Source organism: Convolutriloba macropyga, chromosome 8 (genome assembly GCF_964194025.1).
Source record: "Convolutriloba macropyga chromosome 8, txConMacr16.3, whole genome shotgun sequence".
Classification (NCBI taxonomy): Eukaryota; Metazoa; Xenacoelomorpha; order Acoela; family Convolutidae; genus Convolutriloba; species Convolutriloba macropyga.
In genome coordinates, this window is record NC_134475.1 from 60644514 (window position 1) to 60665554 (window position 21041).

The following is a 21041-nucleotide window of genomic DNA, read 5'->3' on the forward strand; positions in this document are numbered from 1 at the left end:
AGATAACAATGATACAACCGATGAAATTCTCTATTTTTTCATATTTTTGGTAGCTAAAGTTTTGTGCAGTTATTTTTTTTTAAATATCAAGATCATGTTTCACGTTTTTCACTCAAGCATTAATAGAATGCAATTGGCTAGATTCCAATCTGGGGTCAACAGGATCACTAACCGACAGTCCAAATGCAAATATAAATGCTGAGAAAGTCAACATTTGGTATGTATCTGGAATTGGTGTTCCCCGTGGAAGCCAGCAGGCGCTCTCTGGTCGCTCCTGGCTCCCCTGGGTCGAAGGAGACCATATCCCACTTGTTCTTTGACAGAATGAGAGCCACTTGGATGATTGCATACAGCAGTAAATTTGTCATCACTTTCATGTAGGGCCAGTGGATTAAACCACCAAATTTCCTAAAATTAAATTTTAATGCAAAATTCCGCCAAAATTCCCAAAGATACCCAAAATTCTTTCCAAAAAATCTGCTATTTTGTTATGCAGGCGTTGCAAGCAGTACTGTTTCATTTACCATACAAATACATCATGCACCCCCCCCCCCCCCCCAACGCAAACTCAAGCTACTTGTCACGAGATTTAGCATGGTACCTCCTAAAATTGAGTGAAAATTTTGTCCCTCGCTTTGTCGCAGAAAGGAGACACCCTGGAATAGATGCTACCCGTTCCTTTGTTTTTGTTTGGCACAATAAATCAAGTTAGTTAAATTGTATGCATATCGGGATCTTTCCGTTTGTGCCTCGCAACCTCCAATTACAGAGCACGTGCCATTACATAGTAAAACCTTTATTTAAGAATATGGCAAGTGCTCTTGGGGTGCAAATAATATGCGCCCATTACACTTGGGGGATCACAAATTAAACAGACGCCATCATGCTTTCAGGACTGGACGCCAAGAATGGACAGTAAATTGTTTTTTCTTGAAAATGAAAATATAGCGTTGCATTTGAAAAAGAACTGTTTGTGTTTTCCCCTTACTGCCGGAAAAGGTTGTAGAACAATTAACATCTTCGGGAATAAATGATTTGAAAACTACCATAATTATTTTTTGTCCCGGAATTATCGTACCCGCTGAAGGTCTAAACAACTAATTGTTTCAAATTATTGGTCCAGTTCCTAGCGTACAAATGCAAACTAATTGTTCTGGGTTCCAAAATTTTTGGGTTTAAAATCAAAAACTATTGAAGAAATCTTCTACCTTCGAAAAAAGTTTTTTCCGGGCTGGATTTTGGAATCATGTTTGTTGTATTGTGAGTTGGGAAACGAACAGATTGGATACAAATTTTTGAGCAAAAATTTTTAACATGTCTCCATGTTCTTCAAAAATACATCATTTTTCGCGAAAAAAAATCACTTCTCAATTTGCTTCAATTTTTAACCTCCCCTACCAGTTAAGAATCAATATAAAAATACAGAAAATTTGCTTGAGATATTAGTCTTTAGAATTTTTTCTCAAGTGCTTGTAACAGGTAACTGATGAAAACTGATTCAAGGCATCACTCGACTGAGCTATATAATAAGCTTTCTGATGTCTTCTCAAATTTAAGTGTTGTATTTGTATTAATAGCAATAACATGTCCTGAGATTTGAAAACCGAGTTCAATTTTATTATTATAGTCTAAATTTCCTTTGAGAGCCGGAATTAGTTTTCATACGTTCTTGTGTCTCACTAGAATGATTAGCATCAGCTCTCAGCATCACAATGGTTGACATCATTGGAAAAATGACAGGTTTATTAATTAGATTTCAAATTTGTTATCGAAAAAGATTCCAACGCATTGATTCTTTTAAACTGTTGAAAATTGTCTATCTAATTGGATTCAGGAATGATTTTTATTATCTGACCATATGAACCTCTGTGCTTTTTCTGCATAAAACGTTTGCCATCTATTGAACCGTATGCTTAAAATTATTATTATAAATAGTAAAAACATAATAATACTATCAATACTAATGGTAATGGTAATCTTCATGATGATAATAATAATAAGATAATAATAATAATAATAATAATAATAATAATAATAATAATAATAATAATAATTATAATAATAATAATAATAATAATAATAATAATAATAATATTAATAATAATAGTAATAATAATAATAATAACAATGGTAATAATAATAATAATAATGAAAATAATAAAAATAATAATAGTAGTAAAAATAATAATAATAATAATAATAGTAATAATAATAATAGTAATAATAATAATAATAATAATAATAATAATAATATTAATAATAATAATAATAATAATAATAATAATAATAATAATAATACTAATAATAATAATAATAATAATAATAATAATAAAAATAATAATAATAATAATAATAATAATGATAATAGTACTAATAACAATAACCGTAGTAGTAATAATGATTATAAAACTAGTAATAATAATTCTTCTGGTTTTATTAGGAAAAGTTTCCATAATATTGTCAAATCTGCCATAGTTTAGTCGAGAAACATTGTAACAACCGGAAAATATTGACAAATTAAGACGCGGAAGAAAATTTTCCCGGAAATTTAAATGAACTCTTCTCGTATCCATATCTACAGAAAAGGTACAATTTTTGTGTCGTTTTTTTTGTGTTCATTTTTTTTTCAACTTTTGTTTGTTGTTTTCCATTTTTGTATCGTTTTTGTTTTCTGCGTGCATGCCGTTTTGGTTTTTTTGTTTGGGCACAACGTGTTTTCTATTCGTTTTTCGGTTTCTGTTTCGTTTCTTTGGGCACATCATGTTTTGCTATGCATCGTATTTCCGTGCGGTTATGTAAAATTTTGTATGTTTTAGAAATTCTTCAAGAAACCATCTTTTCCAGGGAACCCTCTTTGCCAAGGAACCCTATTCTTTGCCAAGGAACCTTCAAACACAAGAAATCAAGAAAATAGAAAAGAGAAAACCAAGAAATAAAAAAAGTCAAGAGGAATTTTCAAAAACGAAGATAGAAGAACTCTTTTCTGATGCCTTATAAATTGATTATTTTTTGATATTTTTGGTTCATTGGGATTCTTATTTCGATGCCAAAATGTTTGTATTCGTATCTTTCACTGTTTAAGGTTTTTTCTTCAAGTATAGGTCAAAAGATTAGGTGCTGGAGGAAGAAAACCAATTTTGAAATTAAAAAGTCTATCTTGAAAAATTCTTGAAAGAAAAAGCATATTGTAAGATTCATGAAAGATAAAGTTTATCTTGCAAGATTCTTTTATGAAAATATTTTTCTTGTAAGATTCCTGCAGGAAAAATTTTATCTTGTAAGATTTTGCAAGATTTTGGATGAAATTCTTATGATACGATGCCAGATCTCACAAGATAAACTTTTTTCCGACTAGGGGTGGTGTCTTTTAAAACGTTTTGATAGCAAACTGAGGTATTTGGAAAACAATTGGCCGCAAAACGAAATCTGAAATATCAAAATGTTTCACGTTTTAAAAACTTGAAGCGTGAAACACTCTTGATGTTCCTGAAGCCGTTTACTGCTGCCATTCTGAAACAAAAAAAACCTTAAGAACTAGAAAAAAGTAATCAAATCATGAAGCAGATTACCGATCTTCTCTAGAGCTGTAAAATTTTAATGAAGCGCTTCGTGTAGTAAAAAATTTTCATTGATTGTCGGTAAAAGCGTCGTGCAAATTGTCTGAAATTTTATATTCCCCTCTTTTTGTGTCATTCTAGTCAAATATAATTTGTATTTTTTTTATTTTTAATCATTTGAGTACAACCAAGGTTAATTCTTGTTACTCCGCTCTCGTCGGGTCAGAACTGTCCACCCGGGTTCAGCTCCCACGGAATCCCATCGACGGATTATGATAATTTCATAGAAGACCATCGGTGCATTTGCTTTTAATTCACTCGTTTGCTATTAGGGGTGGGCATAGAAAAATCATAAACTACTACGAATTTATTACGCACTCTTCTGATTCACAAAAGCACCACTTATGTTTTCATCATGAGTTTCTCTGAATCATAGAACCTGCAGAATAATTTTAGCTTGAAAATCTCTGTATCATAGAACCTACAGAATAATTTTAGCTTGAAAATCTCTGAATCATAAAACCTACAGAATAATTTTAGCTTGAAAACGGCGGATACTCTCCGTCATACTTCTCTTCTCTTTTTGGCGAGAAATCAAATAACTCGAGGTTCGGATAAATCCAGAAGTCAGGGTCCACTTACTTCATTGGGTATTCCTTGTCCGGAAGGAGCCAGTATAGTCCAATCCAGATGGGGGTGAGCATGGTGAGTGCAAATATGACACATACTTTGAACGCAGTTGGTTTGTCCCTCCACCCACTCGGCAAACATGCTTCGAAATCCTTCATCACTGCCTGTTGACAGTACGGATGAGACACAAACTGAAAACGAGATCAGGTCTCAAAATGATGTTTTATCTCGATTTTTCCACAATTTCTATAGTTTTTCCACAAACGAATAACCATTTTGGTTGATAACAGACGTTTGCAGCCTGCTGGGTTATCGTTCGCTTTCAGTAGGCTATCTCAATCAGTCTCTGTTATAGCAATTCGGAGGTCCGCAATCATGCTGGTAGCAAGAGACGCGAGATTTTAGGCGCATATGAAACTCGAGCAAGCCATTGAATCTTTATCCCCCATTATAAGGGAAGTCGTCTTTGAAAAATATGCCACACAATAGGTGACGAGAACAATCAATACTGATTAGTTTTTAATGTCTTACCCAATGAGTGGGGAGATCAAAATTTGTGTCTTATCGAATGTAATGACTACAAGTCATTGGCAGGGAAAATTTGGGAACGAGAACAAAAGAAATACCTCGAAAGATTTTTCATAGAAGTTAGCGAGAGTTGTTCCATTGTTGATTCGATTTGAACTGATAATGATCACAAATCGCGTTTTCAAAAATTTAATAACAAAGATAAAAGAAATTCCACTAAGAAACATTTTAAGCACTCATGCTGCGATATGATTTCTCCTTTTTTGTGGACAAAGAATATTAAGGTTTTTTATTGATTAGTGCTAAATTTTCAAGAGTTCAATGAGGCTTTCATTGAACAACTCTAGCACCAATGACCCATAAATTTTTTGTTCAACTTTGCAATATAGCTTCAATTGATAAAAAAAAGTTACGAATTTAAAATATAAGTTAATTTTTTTGCATTTATAGAGATATATTTTGGTTTTTTTCTAGAATAGTTGTTTAGGAAATAAATTTTCTTTCGCCATAAAAAAACTCTTGAGTGTTCCATTGGTTTTGAAATGATATTTAATGCGATGATTAGAAACAAAAACAAATTTTCTCGCCATAAACATTTATTTATTGTTGACTCCTCTGCAGCAGAAACAGCAAATTTAGATGTGCTTACTGTTCCTCAAATTGATTCAACTTTCGGGCATTCTTTGGCTTGAATGCTTTCAATTGTTAGAGATTTAATTTTTGACTCAGAAAGCAATCTATGCAGATTACCTTATCTTTTTAATCAGCGTGAAATCATTTCTGCTGGCAAAATTTAGTACTGCCTACTAAGCGCATTATCATGCTTTCTCTAATTTTTTTTTATGCAAAAATATGATTCCACGAAAACTGAAAAATTTTAACGCAATTTAAGAAGATAATGCAACAATTAAGAAAAACCAGATAATTTTGTGGTTTTTGATTCCCTTCAGTTGTTCAGTAAAATGAAGTCAAAATTTTAGTTAACCAAAATACTAACAACTTGCAAAAAGTCTATGCAGGAAAAAAATAGGAAGATTTTTCCAAAAAAAAAAAATTATTCCGTATGTTTTGGACTGTAAAAATTCCTATTAACAAATATATGTTAGAAAAGTGACCAAATGAATTCAAAACATTAATAAAAGTCAATTTATAATTTTTAACATTAGTTACTTCAGTCAACAATTTATGAAGGGTCCGAATTTTTTTTAAAAATATTTAAATGTAGCTTCTTATCTAGTATTTTTTCAATAAATTTTGTTGAACTATTTTGCACAACTGATAAATTGCACTTTTTAAAATTTACTGAGTAACCATGATCTAAAAAAAGTTGTAAAAACCATTTGATAATTGATTCCTTAAGAATAAATAGATGAAGAGTTTGTCGTTACCGGCAGATTGTATTTACTTGCAATTATACTTGACGTAATAAGTTTTTATACTTTACTATCAGTTTTGAGAATAAAAAATGAAAACTGGTATCGTGGCTCAACGCGTTTTTCTTAAAAAAATTGAAAATTGAAAAAAAATTTAAAATGGTGGAAATTTTTCACCTCTAATGCTGTCAATGGTACCAGTTTATAATTTCCTGAGACATTATTTATTTGAACGAAATTGATTAATTTTTTCCTAATTTCGCTGTTTCTGTTCCTAATTCTGTTGACCACTATTTTACCTGCTCAGAATAATGGCGCCACTTCAAATGAGCTAAAAAAGCCATCAGATAGGAAGAAATAACTTTTGAAACTGTAATAACTTAGAATTTGTCAAAACACAAAAATGGTCAAAACTGAAAAATTTTACAAGTTGGGACCGAAAATTTGTCCACCCCCTCCGATTTTGGGAAGGCAAAACCCGAGCAACCCGAGGTTATGGCAGACGGTTAGGGTTACCTCTAAGCTACTCATGGAACCAACGAACGTTATTGCATCAAACCCACAAGTGTGGCTATTAGCACTTATTTGGTGCAAAATTGGCAATTTTCAATATTTTGTTATTTATTTGTAAACTTCTTAAATTGTTTATTTTGTGATACTTTAGAAGATCATTAAAGGTGAAATACCATACATTCGAGGCATTCACAGCACTAGATTGAACATAGACTATCACTAAGGATTTTCTTAACTTCAATCAACAAAATTAAAGTTACAGTCCTTTTAATACGTCCGAGCGACTAATTATTTCTGCGAGATCGTTAGTCAATCGAACCCAGTGAAGAACCAGGCCAGCGTAAAACTCGAGAACCAGGCTGTGATATATCGGTTCCGCTGAGATTCTTGAGCAGCCGCAACATTTGTTCCGCCGACCCGGACACCAACAACAGCAGTAACACGAACAGCAACGAATCTTCGATTCAACCTGGTTGACCAAAACACAACCAGCAACGATGGCCAGCAAAAGTCCCAACAGACACTGGAAGACAGCTGATTGGAAGGCGAGTGGTCAACTCAAGACGTTAGAGAAAGAGCAAGTTGATATACTCAAGTCCTTCTCCAGATACCTCAACGAGCTAGAAGGCTTCCTGACACAAAACAAAACAATGACGGCCGAAGGTGCTTATCGATGTTTCTTCGAGACATACGACAACTTGGAAGACAGCCGACAACAGCAGAGGTTACTATTAAAACCAAAGTATTTTGAAAGCTTTGACAATGGCACCAGGCGTATGTTAGAAGAAAAGAGGAAGGTCTTGCGATGGGTAGTTGACAAAGTACCAGATCTCAGAGGCATTGAAGATTGTCAGATTGTCGCGCAATAGTCGTCGACTACCGAAAAGATACACTGAGAGAGTACAAATTATTGGGAGATTATGTTCCAATCGCGAACGAATTGTTAGAACTCGAAGAGAAATTGAAAGCAGAAAATTTAAGCGAATCCGAAAAACAGATACTGTGTGATCAGGCGGAACGGTTATTAGAAAATCTAGATGAAATTTGTGCAGAAACTCTTCGAATAGCGAAGACAGAAGCTTGTCACCATGGGTTTACGAATTTCAGTGATGCTAGGAGTTACTATCAAGACCTGATCAAACAGTACAGGCTCAGCAAGGATTGTGGAAACCAAACATCGTTAGTGTCAACTACATCGACTGGTGACAAAGACCCAAACGACGAAACTGTAATTGATACAGGTAATGGAGCCATAGAAAACGCTGAGGAGAGCGCCGAGGTCTCTTCCAAGCATTCTGCTACACACGGAAGCAGAAAACAACCCAGTATCGCCAACTCACGATCATGAAAAGGGCGACAGATCGAAGAAATGGAGCTCGAACACCTAAAAGCAAAGAAAGAAACAGAGCAACGATTGCGAGAGTGCCAGTTGGAGTTAGAGCAAGAGCGTGAAGAAATAGAACTTCGTCGCCAGCAAGAAGAGTTACGTTTGCAACAGCAACAACAACAACAGCGGCGAGAGCAAGAGTTACAACAACAACAACAAGAGCAAGAGTTACAACAACAACAGGAACAAGAGTTACGTCTAAAGATGCAGCAACAAGAAGACAAACTTTTCGACAGCATGAACGAGCCCTTGAAAACGAAAGAAGGAAAGCAGAAGAAGACGAAGAAGAAAGATGTATGAAATTTGAACTGACCAAAGGAAGCTCACGGGCATCTGGATCAGTGGCAGATGAGATAGAAAGTGTCGCATCAAAACAAAACCACGAAAGAACAGCCGGGTGGGTAAAATCAGGGGCTCAACAGTCTGTCCCTCAACGACCACTATCTCCGAATGTTGTTATCGACCCTACAACGAATGTCACCAAGGACAGAGCTGATAAACGTTTCAGCACCTACCCGAAAACTACCCCGCTGTTCCAACCAGGCGAAAGGCTTTTTTCAACGCAACTGGTTGAACCGAGCATTCTCCAGAAACCAGAAGTCCGTAAACCAATTAGAGTAACGGACCCACCAGCACCGCCGTTGACAAGGACGACGTTTCATCAGCAGCGAACGTCAGCAGTTCAAGACAGAAACAGGAGTCAGAGTCCTGTTAACAACTTTCGGAACATGTCTGCCGAGAGCAGAAACAGGAACACAATGAATCACACCACTCCGCAAGTAATCTACCAACCAGTACCAAGCAGTGGTGCCAGTGGCTTGCCAAAACTAAAACTGACTGAGTTTTCAGGAGACCCACTGGAGTGGCCAGAGTGGTCAGGTCTTTTTGATGTTGTTGTTCATCAAAAGCCAATCAGCGATACAGAAAAGATGCAATACCTCAAGACCAGTCTCACGGGTCAAGCAAAGGCAGCAATATCGGGAATGGGATTCAGCTCGCAATCATACTATCACGCTTGGGATATACTCTGTGAGAAGTACGGCAGATCAGATTTCATAGTCAACTCGCAATTCAAGAAAATACATACTCATCCTCCAGTTTGGCATGACGATTCTACGAGCATCGTCAAATTCGCAAATGTGGTTACAAATGTGATGAACACCTTGACTCAACTTGGATACACATCAGATCTAGAAGCAGAAGCAGGACTAAGTTCAGCAACGAGAAAACTTTCTCCGCAACTGAGAGAACAATGGTTGCAGTATATGCACGATCGTTGACTACTGAGAGGTAACCTGATTATTTTGAAGGAGTGGCTTGCCTCCAAAGCTGCAATTCATGAGAACTTGTTAGCACAGACGAACTCGTCGTTTGACAGAAACAAATTTCAAAGCCGTGATAAACCGAAGACGAGTACCTTTGCTTCAAACGCCGAAGAGTCAAGCAAACCCAAGAATTTCGAATGCCCCTTCAAAGACGGACAACATCTGATTTGGACGTGTTAAAAGTTTAAATCACTGAAAGTAAATGAACGACGAGAGCATGTCCAGAGGTTCCGACTGTGTTTCAATTGTTTGAAACCAGGCCACATTCCGAAGGACTGCAGAAGCAGGACATGTAGCGTACCCAGCTGTGGAAGGCGACACAACAGGATTTTGCACAGCGACCTACCGAAGAAGGATACTACAAAGAATGTCTCAGATGCTACAACGGCAGTAGCAACTAACATCACCCAAGGAGGACTTCCAGTGGTACGAATCAAGCTGACAAACAGAGACTTAAGTCTAAATGTGCTAGCGATGTGTGATTCGGGATCCTCAATCTCATTTTTGGACAAATCAGTGGTGTCAAAACTCTAACTCCAAGGCCGAAAAGCATCTCTATCAGCAGCAGGGATCCATGGCTCACAAGATGTCAAGACTGAAATAGTGCCGATAGCTGTTTCAGCGCATGAGATGTCTCGACCACTGACAACAGTGCAATTCTATGTGAAGGAGAAACTGAAATTGGGGGACCAGATTGTAGAACTGCAAGAGTTGAAAGACCGCTACCCACATTTGAGGAATTTGCCAGATCAGAGCTACAATCTAAACGATGTTCAAGTGATTCTTGGACAAGATTGCTACGACATTCATCACCCTTTTGAATTCAAGAAGTCAGAAGACAAAAATGCACCATGGGCAGTGAAATCAAAGATTGGTTGGGCTTTAAGTGGACCCCTACCAGCGAAGCAAGCAGCAACTCTTGCGACCACAGCAACATCAATTGCAGATGACAACTTAGCAAACCAGTTGAGTAAGTGGTGGGATATCGAGTCCTACGCTTCAAACTGCGATGTCACCTGTCATTTGAAAGAGGAACGAAAAGCAATCAAGACTTTGGAGCAAACAACGCGATTCAATGGTGAGAGATACGAAGTTGGACTTCTGTGGCGAGAGGACGAAGTGAAGTTACCAAACAACTTCTACTCTGCAATGGGGCAAATCAAGTCCTTAGAACGACGCCTACAGAAAGACGAGGCGCTAAAGAAGCGCTACCAAGAAACCATCGACACAGATGTCAACGCTGGATACGTTCGGAAAGTAGATCAAGCTGAACTGAATGAAACCAAAGACAAACTGCAATGGTATTTACCACATCATCCCGTCATAAACCCGAACAAACCCGAAAAAGTCAGAAGAGTGTGCAACGCAGCAGCAAAGTATCAAGGTGTAGCCCTAAACGACAAACTTCTACCTGGGCCAGACCTGCTGCAGAGTTTGATCGGAATCATATTTCATTTCCGAGAACACCAAATAGCCTTATCAGCCGATATAGAAGCAATGTTTCTTCAAGTAGCTGTCCCAAAGGATGACAGCCGATGTTTACGATTCCTCTGGAGAGAAGATCCAGAGCGGAGAATAGAAATCTACGAGTACACACGACATGTTTTTGGGGCAAAAAGCTCGCCGACTTGTGCAAATTACGCCTTGCACCAAGTGGCGAAAGATAATGCAGTCAACGACGAAAATCTTGTCAAAGCTGTCCAGCGAAACTTCTACATAGACGACTTCCTCAAATCAGGCAGAACACCTCAAGAAGCGATTGAAATTTATCAGAAAGTCAGAGACATCCTCATCAAAGGTGGATTCAAGTTGACGAAATGGATAACAAGTGACGATGAAGTCAATTCACAGATCCCAGAGACAGACAGGTCAATGAAAGTTGTGAAAACACTCGAAGAACCACAATCATCTTCAATCCTAGGAATCAACTGCAATGTGGACACAGACAGTCTCATAGTCTGTCGTGGAACTGAGCAAGAAGTTCCAGCAAAAATAACTTAGAGAATTGTCCTATCCTTTGTCTCAGCAGTGTTCGACCCACTTGGGATATGTTCACCATTCACCATACGAATGCGGTTTCTACTCAAAAGCATCTGGGCAGCAATGGGACAAGCATGGGACAAAGAGTTGTCAGCAGAACACTCAAAATTGTTCAGTGGTTGGTGCTCTGAGTTGAGAGAAATAAGGACAATGTCAATAAATCGACTTTATTTTGAAAACGGCTGCACAAACTTGAGACTACACATCTTTACAGATGCATCAGAGGAAGCAATGTGCATTGTGGCATATCTGCAAGATGAGGCAACGCTAGAACTGACATATGTAATAGGGAAATGTCGTGTGGCACCCATCAGACATATGACGGCACCAAATTAGAACTTCAAGCCGCAGTCTGTGGAGTTCGTCTCAGAAAGCAGATACTCAATGAACATGATGTCAAAATTGACAAAATCTATCATTGGACCGACTCATCAACAGTGCTACAGTGGCTACAGGCAGCGCACAAGAAACAACAAGTATTCGTTGCGAACAGAGCAGCGGAAATATTGGAAAACTCATCGATGGATCAATGGAGACACGTCAAAGGTGTCGAAAACCCTGCCGACATCGGAACCAGAGGAATGTCCATCGAAGGCCTCAAGGAGTCCGTATGGCTAAACGGGCCGGCTCGGCTCCAGGCAGATGAAGAAAAGTGGCCAAAGCTGTGGTGCCAAGTGAATGAACTCGAGCCTGAGCAGGTTATGAGTACTGTAGCAACGGAAACAAAACTAGACCAAATATGTGACTGGAGACGATACAGTTCCTTCAACCGAATTAGAAACTTCATTGCCAACTGCATGAGGTTCAAGACAAAGCAGAAGGATCCCCTCAAAGCAGACGAAATTCACCAAGCAGAGCAAATACTGTTTCGATTTGTTCAAAACGAAAGCTTCCCGAATGTTTCGAAGTCTATAGCAAACAGCAAAGAAATCTCCAAAACTTTAAACATTGCCAAATTGTCACCCTTCATAGAGGAAGATGGAACAATTAGAGTAAAAGGCCGATTGAAGCATTCAAACCTTGACTACAATGCAAAACACCCAATATTGTTAACAGCAAAACATCCAGTTGTACAACTTCTGCTGGAGAAAGCACATCAAGACAACCTACATGAGGGCACAGAATATGTGAGAAACATGCTCCAACAAGAATACTGGATCATCGGGCTGAGAAATGCATTAAGGAAAATCAAGTCGAGATGCATCAGATGCAGACACAGGAACGCCAACCCAATTCACCCACCGATGGCAGATCTACCCCGAGAACGACTTGATGAACATGTGTTCCCATTCACTCATACCGGAGTCGACTACTTCGGACCCTTCGAAGTCAAGTTCCTACGAAGTACCTTGAAGAGATGGTGCTGCCTCTTCACTTGCCTGACAACGAGAGCAGTACACATTGAAGTTGCTCAGTCATTGGACACCGAGTCATGTCTAGCTGCAGTGACAAGATTCATTGCAAGACGTGGCTACCCAAATACCATCATTAGTGACAACGGAACAAACTTTGTTGGAGCAGCCAATGAGCTGAAAGCATTCATGAACGAGTGGGACAAAGCTAAGATTGAGAGTGACTTAGCACAGAAAAAGATTGTTTGGAAATTCAACCCTCCCGGAGCTCCTCACTTTGGTGGAATCTGGGAAAGACTGGTTCAAAGTTGCAAGAAGGTCATGATTGCAATCTTGGACAACAGAAGCCTCACCGACGAGGTACTCAGCACATCAATGTGTCTTGTAGAGCAGACTCTCAACGCAAGACCCCTGCCAGCAGTAAGCGACGATCCTGAAGATTTGACAGCACTCACACCAAATCATTTCTTGCTAGGACGAGAGAACGCGAGTGCACCATTCATGCCACCCAGTGAACGCTACTATGACCTGAGAAAATCATTCAAAACGGCTCAAGCATATGCCGACATGATCTGGAAAAGATGGACTCGTGAATATCTTCCACAATGGAATCAGAGATCGAAATGGTCAAAAGAACATGTGCGAAACCTGAAAGAAGGCGAATTAGTGTGGCTAGTAGATGACTCTGTGAAACGCTGTGAGTATAAACTTGGACGAATCATTGAGATCTTCACTGGCAACGACGGAGTTGTGAGGTCAGCGAGAGTCAAAATGGCACATGGAGAGCTAAACCGGCCAGTTGTGAAGTTAGCGCCAGTATTCTACGATGGTGTTTCCGAGATCGAAAACAGGGCCGGCGATGTTGGCGCCACTTCAAATGAGCTAAAAAAGCCATCAGATAGGAAGAAATAACTTTTGAAACTGAAATAACTTAGAATTTGTCAAAACTCAAAAATGGTCAAAACCAAAAAATTTTACAAGTTGGGACCGAAAATTTGTCCACCCCCTCTTATTTTGGGAAGGCAAAACCCGAGCAACCCGAGGTTATGGCAGACGGTTAGGGTTACCTCTAAGCTACTCATGGAACCAACGAACGTTATTGCATCACACCCACAAGTGTGGCTATTAGCACTTATTTGGTGCAAAATTGGCAATTTTCGATATTTTTTTGTTATTTATTGGTAAACTTCTTAAATTGTTTATTTTGTGATACTTTAGAAGATCATTAAAGGTGAAATACCATACATTCGAGGCATTCACAGCCACGTAATAACCATCCGTGCTTATGTCAACAAAAGTAAATATTGCAGTAGTTTGACATTTACTATGTAAACAATGACCTAAATCATTTTCTTGATTAACCAATCAGAGACAAGTAGCGATGATGTTATAATTGATAAATATTTGATTATTTACTTTAACCCAATTGTTTGATTAGTGAAACCGTATTGTATTTAGAACCATTAGAAACTGTTACCAAGAGCAGTTGGCTCTCAGATAGACTAAAATTTGATTCTTTAACAACTATAGTCTTTTTGCTAAGTTTTGCTAGATCTTAAGATCTTGCGAGTTCTAAGTTAGTTGAGCTTACTTAACGAGAAGTTTGCAACAATACTAGCTACTGGCTGAAGCCTTACAAACTTCAGCACGAAATTGAACATAGACTATCACTAAGGATATTCTTAACTTCAATCAACAAAATTAAAGTTACAGTCTTTTTAATACGTCCGAGCGACTAATTATTTCTGCGAGATCGTTAGTCAATCGAACCCAGTGAAGAACCAGGCCGGCGTAAAACTCGAGAACCAGGCTGTGATATATCGGTTCCGCTGAGATTCTTGAGCAGCCGCAACACAGAACATTTTCTAAAACATTCCGTTCGTTTAGTAAAAAAAATTGATTCTCCGAAGTTTTGAAGTTGAGTTTTTTTGGCAATAATTCAAGTGCGTTTGGCAAGAAAACATTCTGAGCAGTGCAACACTATGAGAAAAATTTGGATATTTTTATATACAAGAGCACACAATATGATCAACAAGGTTCAAAAAGCTAAAAGAAGACTGTGGTAAAAAAAATTTTGGTGACAACTGGCCTAAGACTGGCTTCGCTTAACTATTTCGTGTAACCCCATCGGGAGAAGAAGTTATTTGTGAGGGACGCTCGATACTTTTGGATGGCTCACGTGATCTTTTTGAATCAGGATGATGAAATTCTAAAGAGGAGCAGCTTGTTTTGTAATTTTTGAGGGCGGACAAGTTGAAATTCTTTTTTCTATCAATTTTGGGGTTTTCAAATCACCTAGTTCTTATTAACTATTATTTTAACATATTGCCAATGATTATAAAATTGCCACAAAAAAACCCTAAAAGTGAAAACGTTACAGCCCTTTTTGTCCGCTTAATAAGGGCGGGAAAAGTGTAGTTTTAAAAGTGTAATTATGAAAATGAGACCAAAAGAGTGTTAAAAAATTAAATGATGAAATTTAAAGTGGGAGAAATAATTTTTACACTGTTGCCATTTTGTACTTTTATATTATTTTATACATTTATACACATTTATACATTTTTTTTACATTCTTACGGTCTTAATTTAAAATAACATTCTTCAAATTACAGTTTTCCCAACCTTATTAAGCGGAGATATATGTTTATTTTTACACTCTTTTCACTATAAAATTGAGCCCAATGTTAAAACTGTGCTGAAGATGATAAAAAAGACACATAACACAAACCGATACATGATTATGCAGTAATGCATATCTGAGACGACAGTATTTGCTGGAGTTAAGGATGCCTGGGTTTGCATTGGGTAAGAATGAGTTGGTTTTGGTGCCCATGAGTATATCATAGGAGAGTCCCACTTCCATATTGATCTGATCTGGCAACCCAATTATCATGTTCACTTCATAGTTGTCCGAGGCACTCCCAAACCACTGATGAGCAAATGCCTCCATTTTGTTTGAAAGTTCTTCATACTGCTCCTGAAGCAAATTGAAGGCATTTTCCCCGGGTCGAGGTGTCACCGCCATTCAACGCAAAATTTAGTCAGATAAGCGGTGAATGCGGAAAATTTTGTCAGATCAGCGATGAATGCAGTGCAATTACATAGTCAGGCGGTGAATGCGTTGAAAAAAACTTTATCGCCTGGTAGCGGTGAAATTACATAATTTTACCGCTGAATTTAGAGTTGAAATTACATAAATTTACCGCTCTGAAAAAGTGATCAAATTATGCGGAGATGAGCGGTGATTGCGATGAAATTACATAAATTCACCGCTTAACTTAGTGGTGAACTTACATAAATTCACCGCTTAGAAAAAGGTGTTAAAGCTGTAAGAGATCAGCAGTGAATGCGGTGGAGTTCGTGGGAGTAAGGAAGCAATTGTTAGATTTAACACCCCCCCCCCCTAAAATTTCCCCTTAATCTTACATATTTTTGACACGTTTTTCTAAGCGGTGAATTTATGTAATTTCAACACTAGAGTAAGCGGTGAACTTACAAAAATTTGCCACATTCACCACATTGAATTTGATTTATATTCAAAACAAAACCCTGAACAACAGAAGTTAGTGAGAGAAGGCGCAGTGGAAGAAGAACTGGATGACATGCAGGAGGTGAGAGGTTCGAATCTTTGTAGGGGCGGTGAAATTACAATTTCACGGCATTTAACCGCAAAATTATGCACAAAATTTGCGGTGAAAAAAAAACAACTTTTCGCCTTTTATGTCACATATTTTTCCGATTTTTCCTCGACCCGGGTTGCGGTTTTTGATTGAAACTTTGGGTCTTTCCCATTATAGCCCCCCGTTTTGTGGTCAGATAACCTATACCCCCCCCCCCAACATGGTAATTATACCATAATGGGGGGGGCTATAATTTCATTGGGGGCTATAATGGGAAAGACCTGGAATTTTTTGGAGTTTTTCTTTTTGTGCCCCCCATCCAATCGGTGCATATTATTTGCACCCCCAGACTTATCATCCACATCATTACTTAACTATTTACCATGCTATGACACGTACTCTGTATCTAGAGGGTGCATAACGTACTGGAGGGGACAAAAGTGAAAGATCCAATTGTTAGTTGTTTGCGCTTCCACAAAAGGGCAGAAAAATGCTTTACGACAGCTGCTGGAAGTTGTAAAAAATATAAATACACATTTTAAAAAGTTGAAAGTCTGTTAACCCCCCCCCCCCCCCATCTTTTTGGGGGATATTTTTCGGGGGTGAAATCTAAAAATTCCCCCCGTTAACCCCATTACCCCCGTTACCCCCATTACCCCCATCTTACACCGTTTTGCCCCCCAAAACTTACCCTCTAATTTTACATTTTTTGGATGATAATTTTAAGCGTAAAATCTAGGAATTTCCCCATTACTCGCCATTACCCCCATTGCCCTATCACTTGGCCCCCTAAAATTAACCCCATAATCTTGCATCTTTTTTGGGGGGTGCAACCTAAAAAATTCCCTCATTACACTCCATTACCCCCCCCCCTACCTTACACCGTTCTGCCCCCTAAAATTAACCCCTAACCGTATAACTTTTTGGATGGTAATTTTGGGGGGTACAATCTAAAAACTCTCCCGATTACCCCCTAATCTTACATCGTTTTACCCCCAATAGACAATTACATCAATTTGCGGGGTAATCAGGGGGGGGGGGGGTAATTTCGACACGGGGCGCTTCTTTGAATTAATTCCTGGAACTTTTACCTTGCCCCACGTGAACAAAACTTCCGCTTTCATTGCATTGAGTAAACACTATAAATCTTGTTTTTGCTTTGCATTAATTGTGGTGTGTAGAGCTTAAGAAGAATCGGGAATATATAGAACAATTTATATCTAAGATTACAGAGGTGCGAATGCATGATCAATTCAAGAGGTACATGATCTTGTGGTGGTGTTGGGGGGGGGGGGGGCATTTGCTGAAAATTAGAGGGAAACGTGTGTTTTGAGGTTCTCTGTGAACGAAACACAATAATATTTTCTGACCGATTGGTGAGGATTCTTCTCAGCTAGAGATCTGCAGTGAGTGGACACTTTGAAGGCCATCATCATGGGGTCCTTCTTCGCCATCACAAGACAGTAGGCCGGACTAGCCAGAGCCTGGAACAGAATATTGATGGCATAATTTGGTAACCAGCTACGGCAAGTTCTTCCTCTTTGTTCGTATATAAAGCTGACAATTTTTTAAGGTGGTGGTCAAGCAAGCCGATAGACAAGCAAGCCGAATTTTGTAAAGACGTCCAAACTAACACTCAGCCAAAGAATTCAAATTTGCAGAATTTAATTAATTAATTTAAATTCAATTCCCTAATTGAATAATTGCCAAGACATCAATAAAAAATATCGTTTTCCAAAAAGGTACACAAGTGAGAGCGCAAAACTTTAAAACGAGCAGAAGTCTGCATTTTAGGCGACTTCAGTCTTCCCAGGTACGTTCATAAGCAAAATTGATCCAGATGGGTTTTTCGGAATTCATCTTGTGCAAGCAGATCAAAATGAAAACTCAGCAAACTCGTAATTGATGACTGTAAGGAAAAAAATTACATTCTTATCGTCAGGAACACTAAATAAAAATACTGCATAGTTCTTCATTTCTTGCTCTGGGACATTATTGTAACAACTGAAGAAGACAATCTTTTTTGAAAGTTTTAATTAACAACAAAGAACCAAGGTTAGACAATGTTTTGTTGTATTTTTTAAACAACTTCATTAAAAATGTTTTTGTAATACTGTTACATTCAAAGCAAAACCCATATATTTAGTGATATCTGATGCAGTACTACTGTGCTACTGCTTTACTGCTACACTGGATGTCAACCTAGTGAATCAACCAGCCAGACTACGCCAATTGGCAAGAAGTATAAACCATCGCTACAAAAATCAGTAAATTCAAAGTCGAAGCATTTTTTCTAACTCTGTGAGGAAATAATCCACTGACTGGTAATTCAATTCCATCAGCAGAGTTAAAGCCGCGAATTGCAATAACAAATCTCATTATCCGCATCAATTTTTACACCAAAATGTGGTGCAACCAGAGAGGCAATGAATTCAAACCATGAGATTGTGAGATTTTCTTTCCTTCGTTTATTGTTACTACCTTTTTTTGTTATTTTTTTGTCTCCTGCGGGCTAAATTTTTTGCATTTTTATTGCTCTGATTTTGGTCTGCGATGTTCATTCTATCAATCAGATATATACGTTTATCAATGAAAACGCCAAAACAGCGCTGATTTTATTAGATTGCCTAAAATGGGTTTTTGGAAAGTTAGATTTTGCCCACCCTTTGGTATCCTAAGGTTTCTGAAACATTCCTCGCGTAGACGTGTCAACAAGGGAAAGATAGCTGGATGCAATAAATCGATACAAAAAAGGAGATGTGTATCAACAAGAGAGGATACCTTATTCACAAGCTGAAATAAACTTTTGTTTTCCTCAAAATTGGGGTAGTAAAATTCACAAATCAGGTCTTTATGGCTGTCGGATGCATTACAACTGTTTTTATAATCAGATTATGTCAATTGGCAAGAAGCATAAACCATCATTATAAAAGATAAATATGTTGTAGAAGCATTTTTTTCAACTTTGTGAGAATACAAACCACTGGTTGATAATTCAAGCACCACGGCAGCAAAATAGCCGCAAATATCAACGAACTCAGCTGAACTTGGCGGCTAATGCTCACAACTGTAAGAGATAAGGCTTAGCTTTTTTCCTTACGTCAGTTATATGCGCTATAATAGATAGTGATAACAGCAAGTAAGTACTAGTATTCAATACAATATCTTATTATTCACATCAATTCTTTCTCCAAAAAGTTTATGAGATTGAAGTTGACAGAATCGCGCGCCGTGATGATAGAGTGCTGATAGAGATTGGTCAACATCGTTGGAGAATCAAAGCCCTTTAGCATACATGTAGTAGTAATAAATGAAGACTGAAGGAACAGGAAAGAAAACTTCGGTGAAGAGTATTTAATTTGATAACAGACCTTCATAGTGTAGAAGACTTCAGTGGAGTTCTTGGCAGTGACCTCCTGCTCTGGCATGGGAATCGGCTCTGAGCCATAGCGTCTCAACAACTTCAGCATATCCAAATTATTAGAAACACTGGCAACCTTCACTGCAGTTGCACCCGCAGGAAACAACTCCAGTTTCTCCACAGGCTAAAAGGCATGATGACTTGAGACATATTTGATTTTTTAAAGGAAACAAGAGGGATTGGAACAAGCTGTGGTTTGCACAGGAAAAGCTCCAACCTACTAAAAAGCCATTTTTTCAAGGGAATATGAGAAAAATGGAGATTATGGATAATGAGTAACAATTTTAAGTGTAGAACAGAAAAAAGTATATAATCGCGCAGTTCAGCGTACTGTAAAAAATTGCAGAAATGCTTTGCTTTCCAAAATATTTGGCCGAAAAGCGCGGATTAGTATAATCGACTTGTAAGATTTATTAGAAAGTTTAAAGAAATCGAAATATAAAAGTAAAATCTTTTTACATATTGTTTCAGAACGTTCCAGCTGAATTTGTTTTTTGAAAGATTAAAGAAATGCACAGAACAGCCCAATGCACACTTTTGAACAGCCCAACAGTCATAGTCATAGATAGAGTCCAAGACCATGTTAGTTTACGTTTACCGATCAATTGGGCCGTTATATAATTATCATAATATCATTAATGAGACTGACATTGGCCATCTAGTCCCGGTCGGGGGAGTTGCCGATGTCGTCTTTCCTTTTCAATTCCTTGGGTTTTGTTGTTTCAAAATAAGATCCTTGTTTCAATTTCTTTATTCAATCATTTCTTTTGTTTCGCCACGTGCACCTTTGTTTAGCTTGTTTTCGATGATTATGATTCAAACGTGTCGAAGAAATCAAGTTTACAACAATTAGGCGGCAAAATGTACTTAAGAATTATCACATCGATAACATACTCGGGGCCTACCTAACCTGCCGGGGGTGGTTTTGGGAAAACATGTGCATGTTCAACAGCTGGTCGGGTTAAGAAGCCTAAAGCAGTTTTTACTTCACATGACCTAGCTGTTTTGTCGGGGCCGGTGGATGTCCTTGTCACGCGTCCCAGGGGCCAAATTCCTCTTGGGGTCCATTCTTCCAAAACCCAAACGACGTCATTCACTTCCAACTTGGCATCAGGCTTTAACCACTTCTTCCTTGTGTTCAGGGTTGGAATGTACTCTTTTAGAAGTCTTTTCCAGATTGCTTCGAGTCGTTGTCGCACTTGGGTCCACGTCTTCGTCTGGATTGTGGGAGTCTCTTTGAAGACACAGGCTGGGACATTGGGAAACGCTCTACCAATCAGAAAGTGGTTGAGTGT

The 21041-nt window shown here is 38.1% G+C and overlaps 1 protein-coding gene across 1 annotated transcript in view; it reads right to left on the reverse strand.

The window, feature by feature from the left end:
- Nucleotides 1-167: 167 nt before the first annotated feature.
- The window catches only part of LOC142344239 (short transient receptor potential channel 1-like), a 63153-nt gene continuing 42279 nt past the window's right edge, over nucleotides 168-21041 (reverse strand). The window contains exons 4-8 of the mRNA XM_075395794.1: nucleotides 19697-19870; nucleotides 17696-17809; nucleotides 15434-15682; nucleotides 4200-4378; nucleotides 168-408 (exon numbers count right to left, since the gene is read on the reverse strand). Coding sequence (XP_075251909.1) covers nucleotides 168-408; nucleotides 4200-4378; nucleotides 15434-15682; nucleotides 17696-17809; nucleotides 19697-19870 — 957 coding nt within the window. The remainder of the gene's footprint in view (nucleotides 409-4199; nucleotides 4379-15433; nucleotides 15683-17695; nucleotides 17810-19696; nucleotides 19871-21041) is intronic.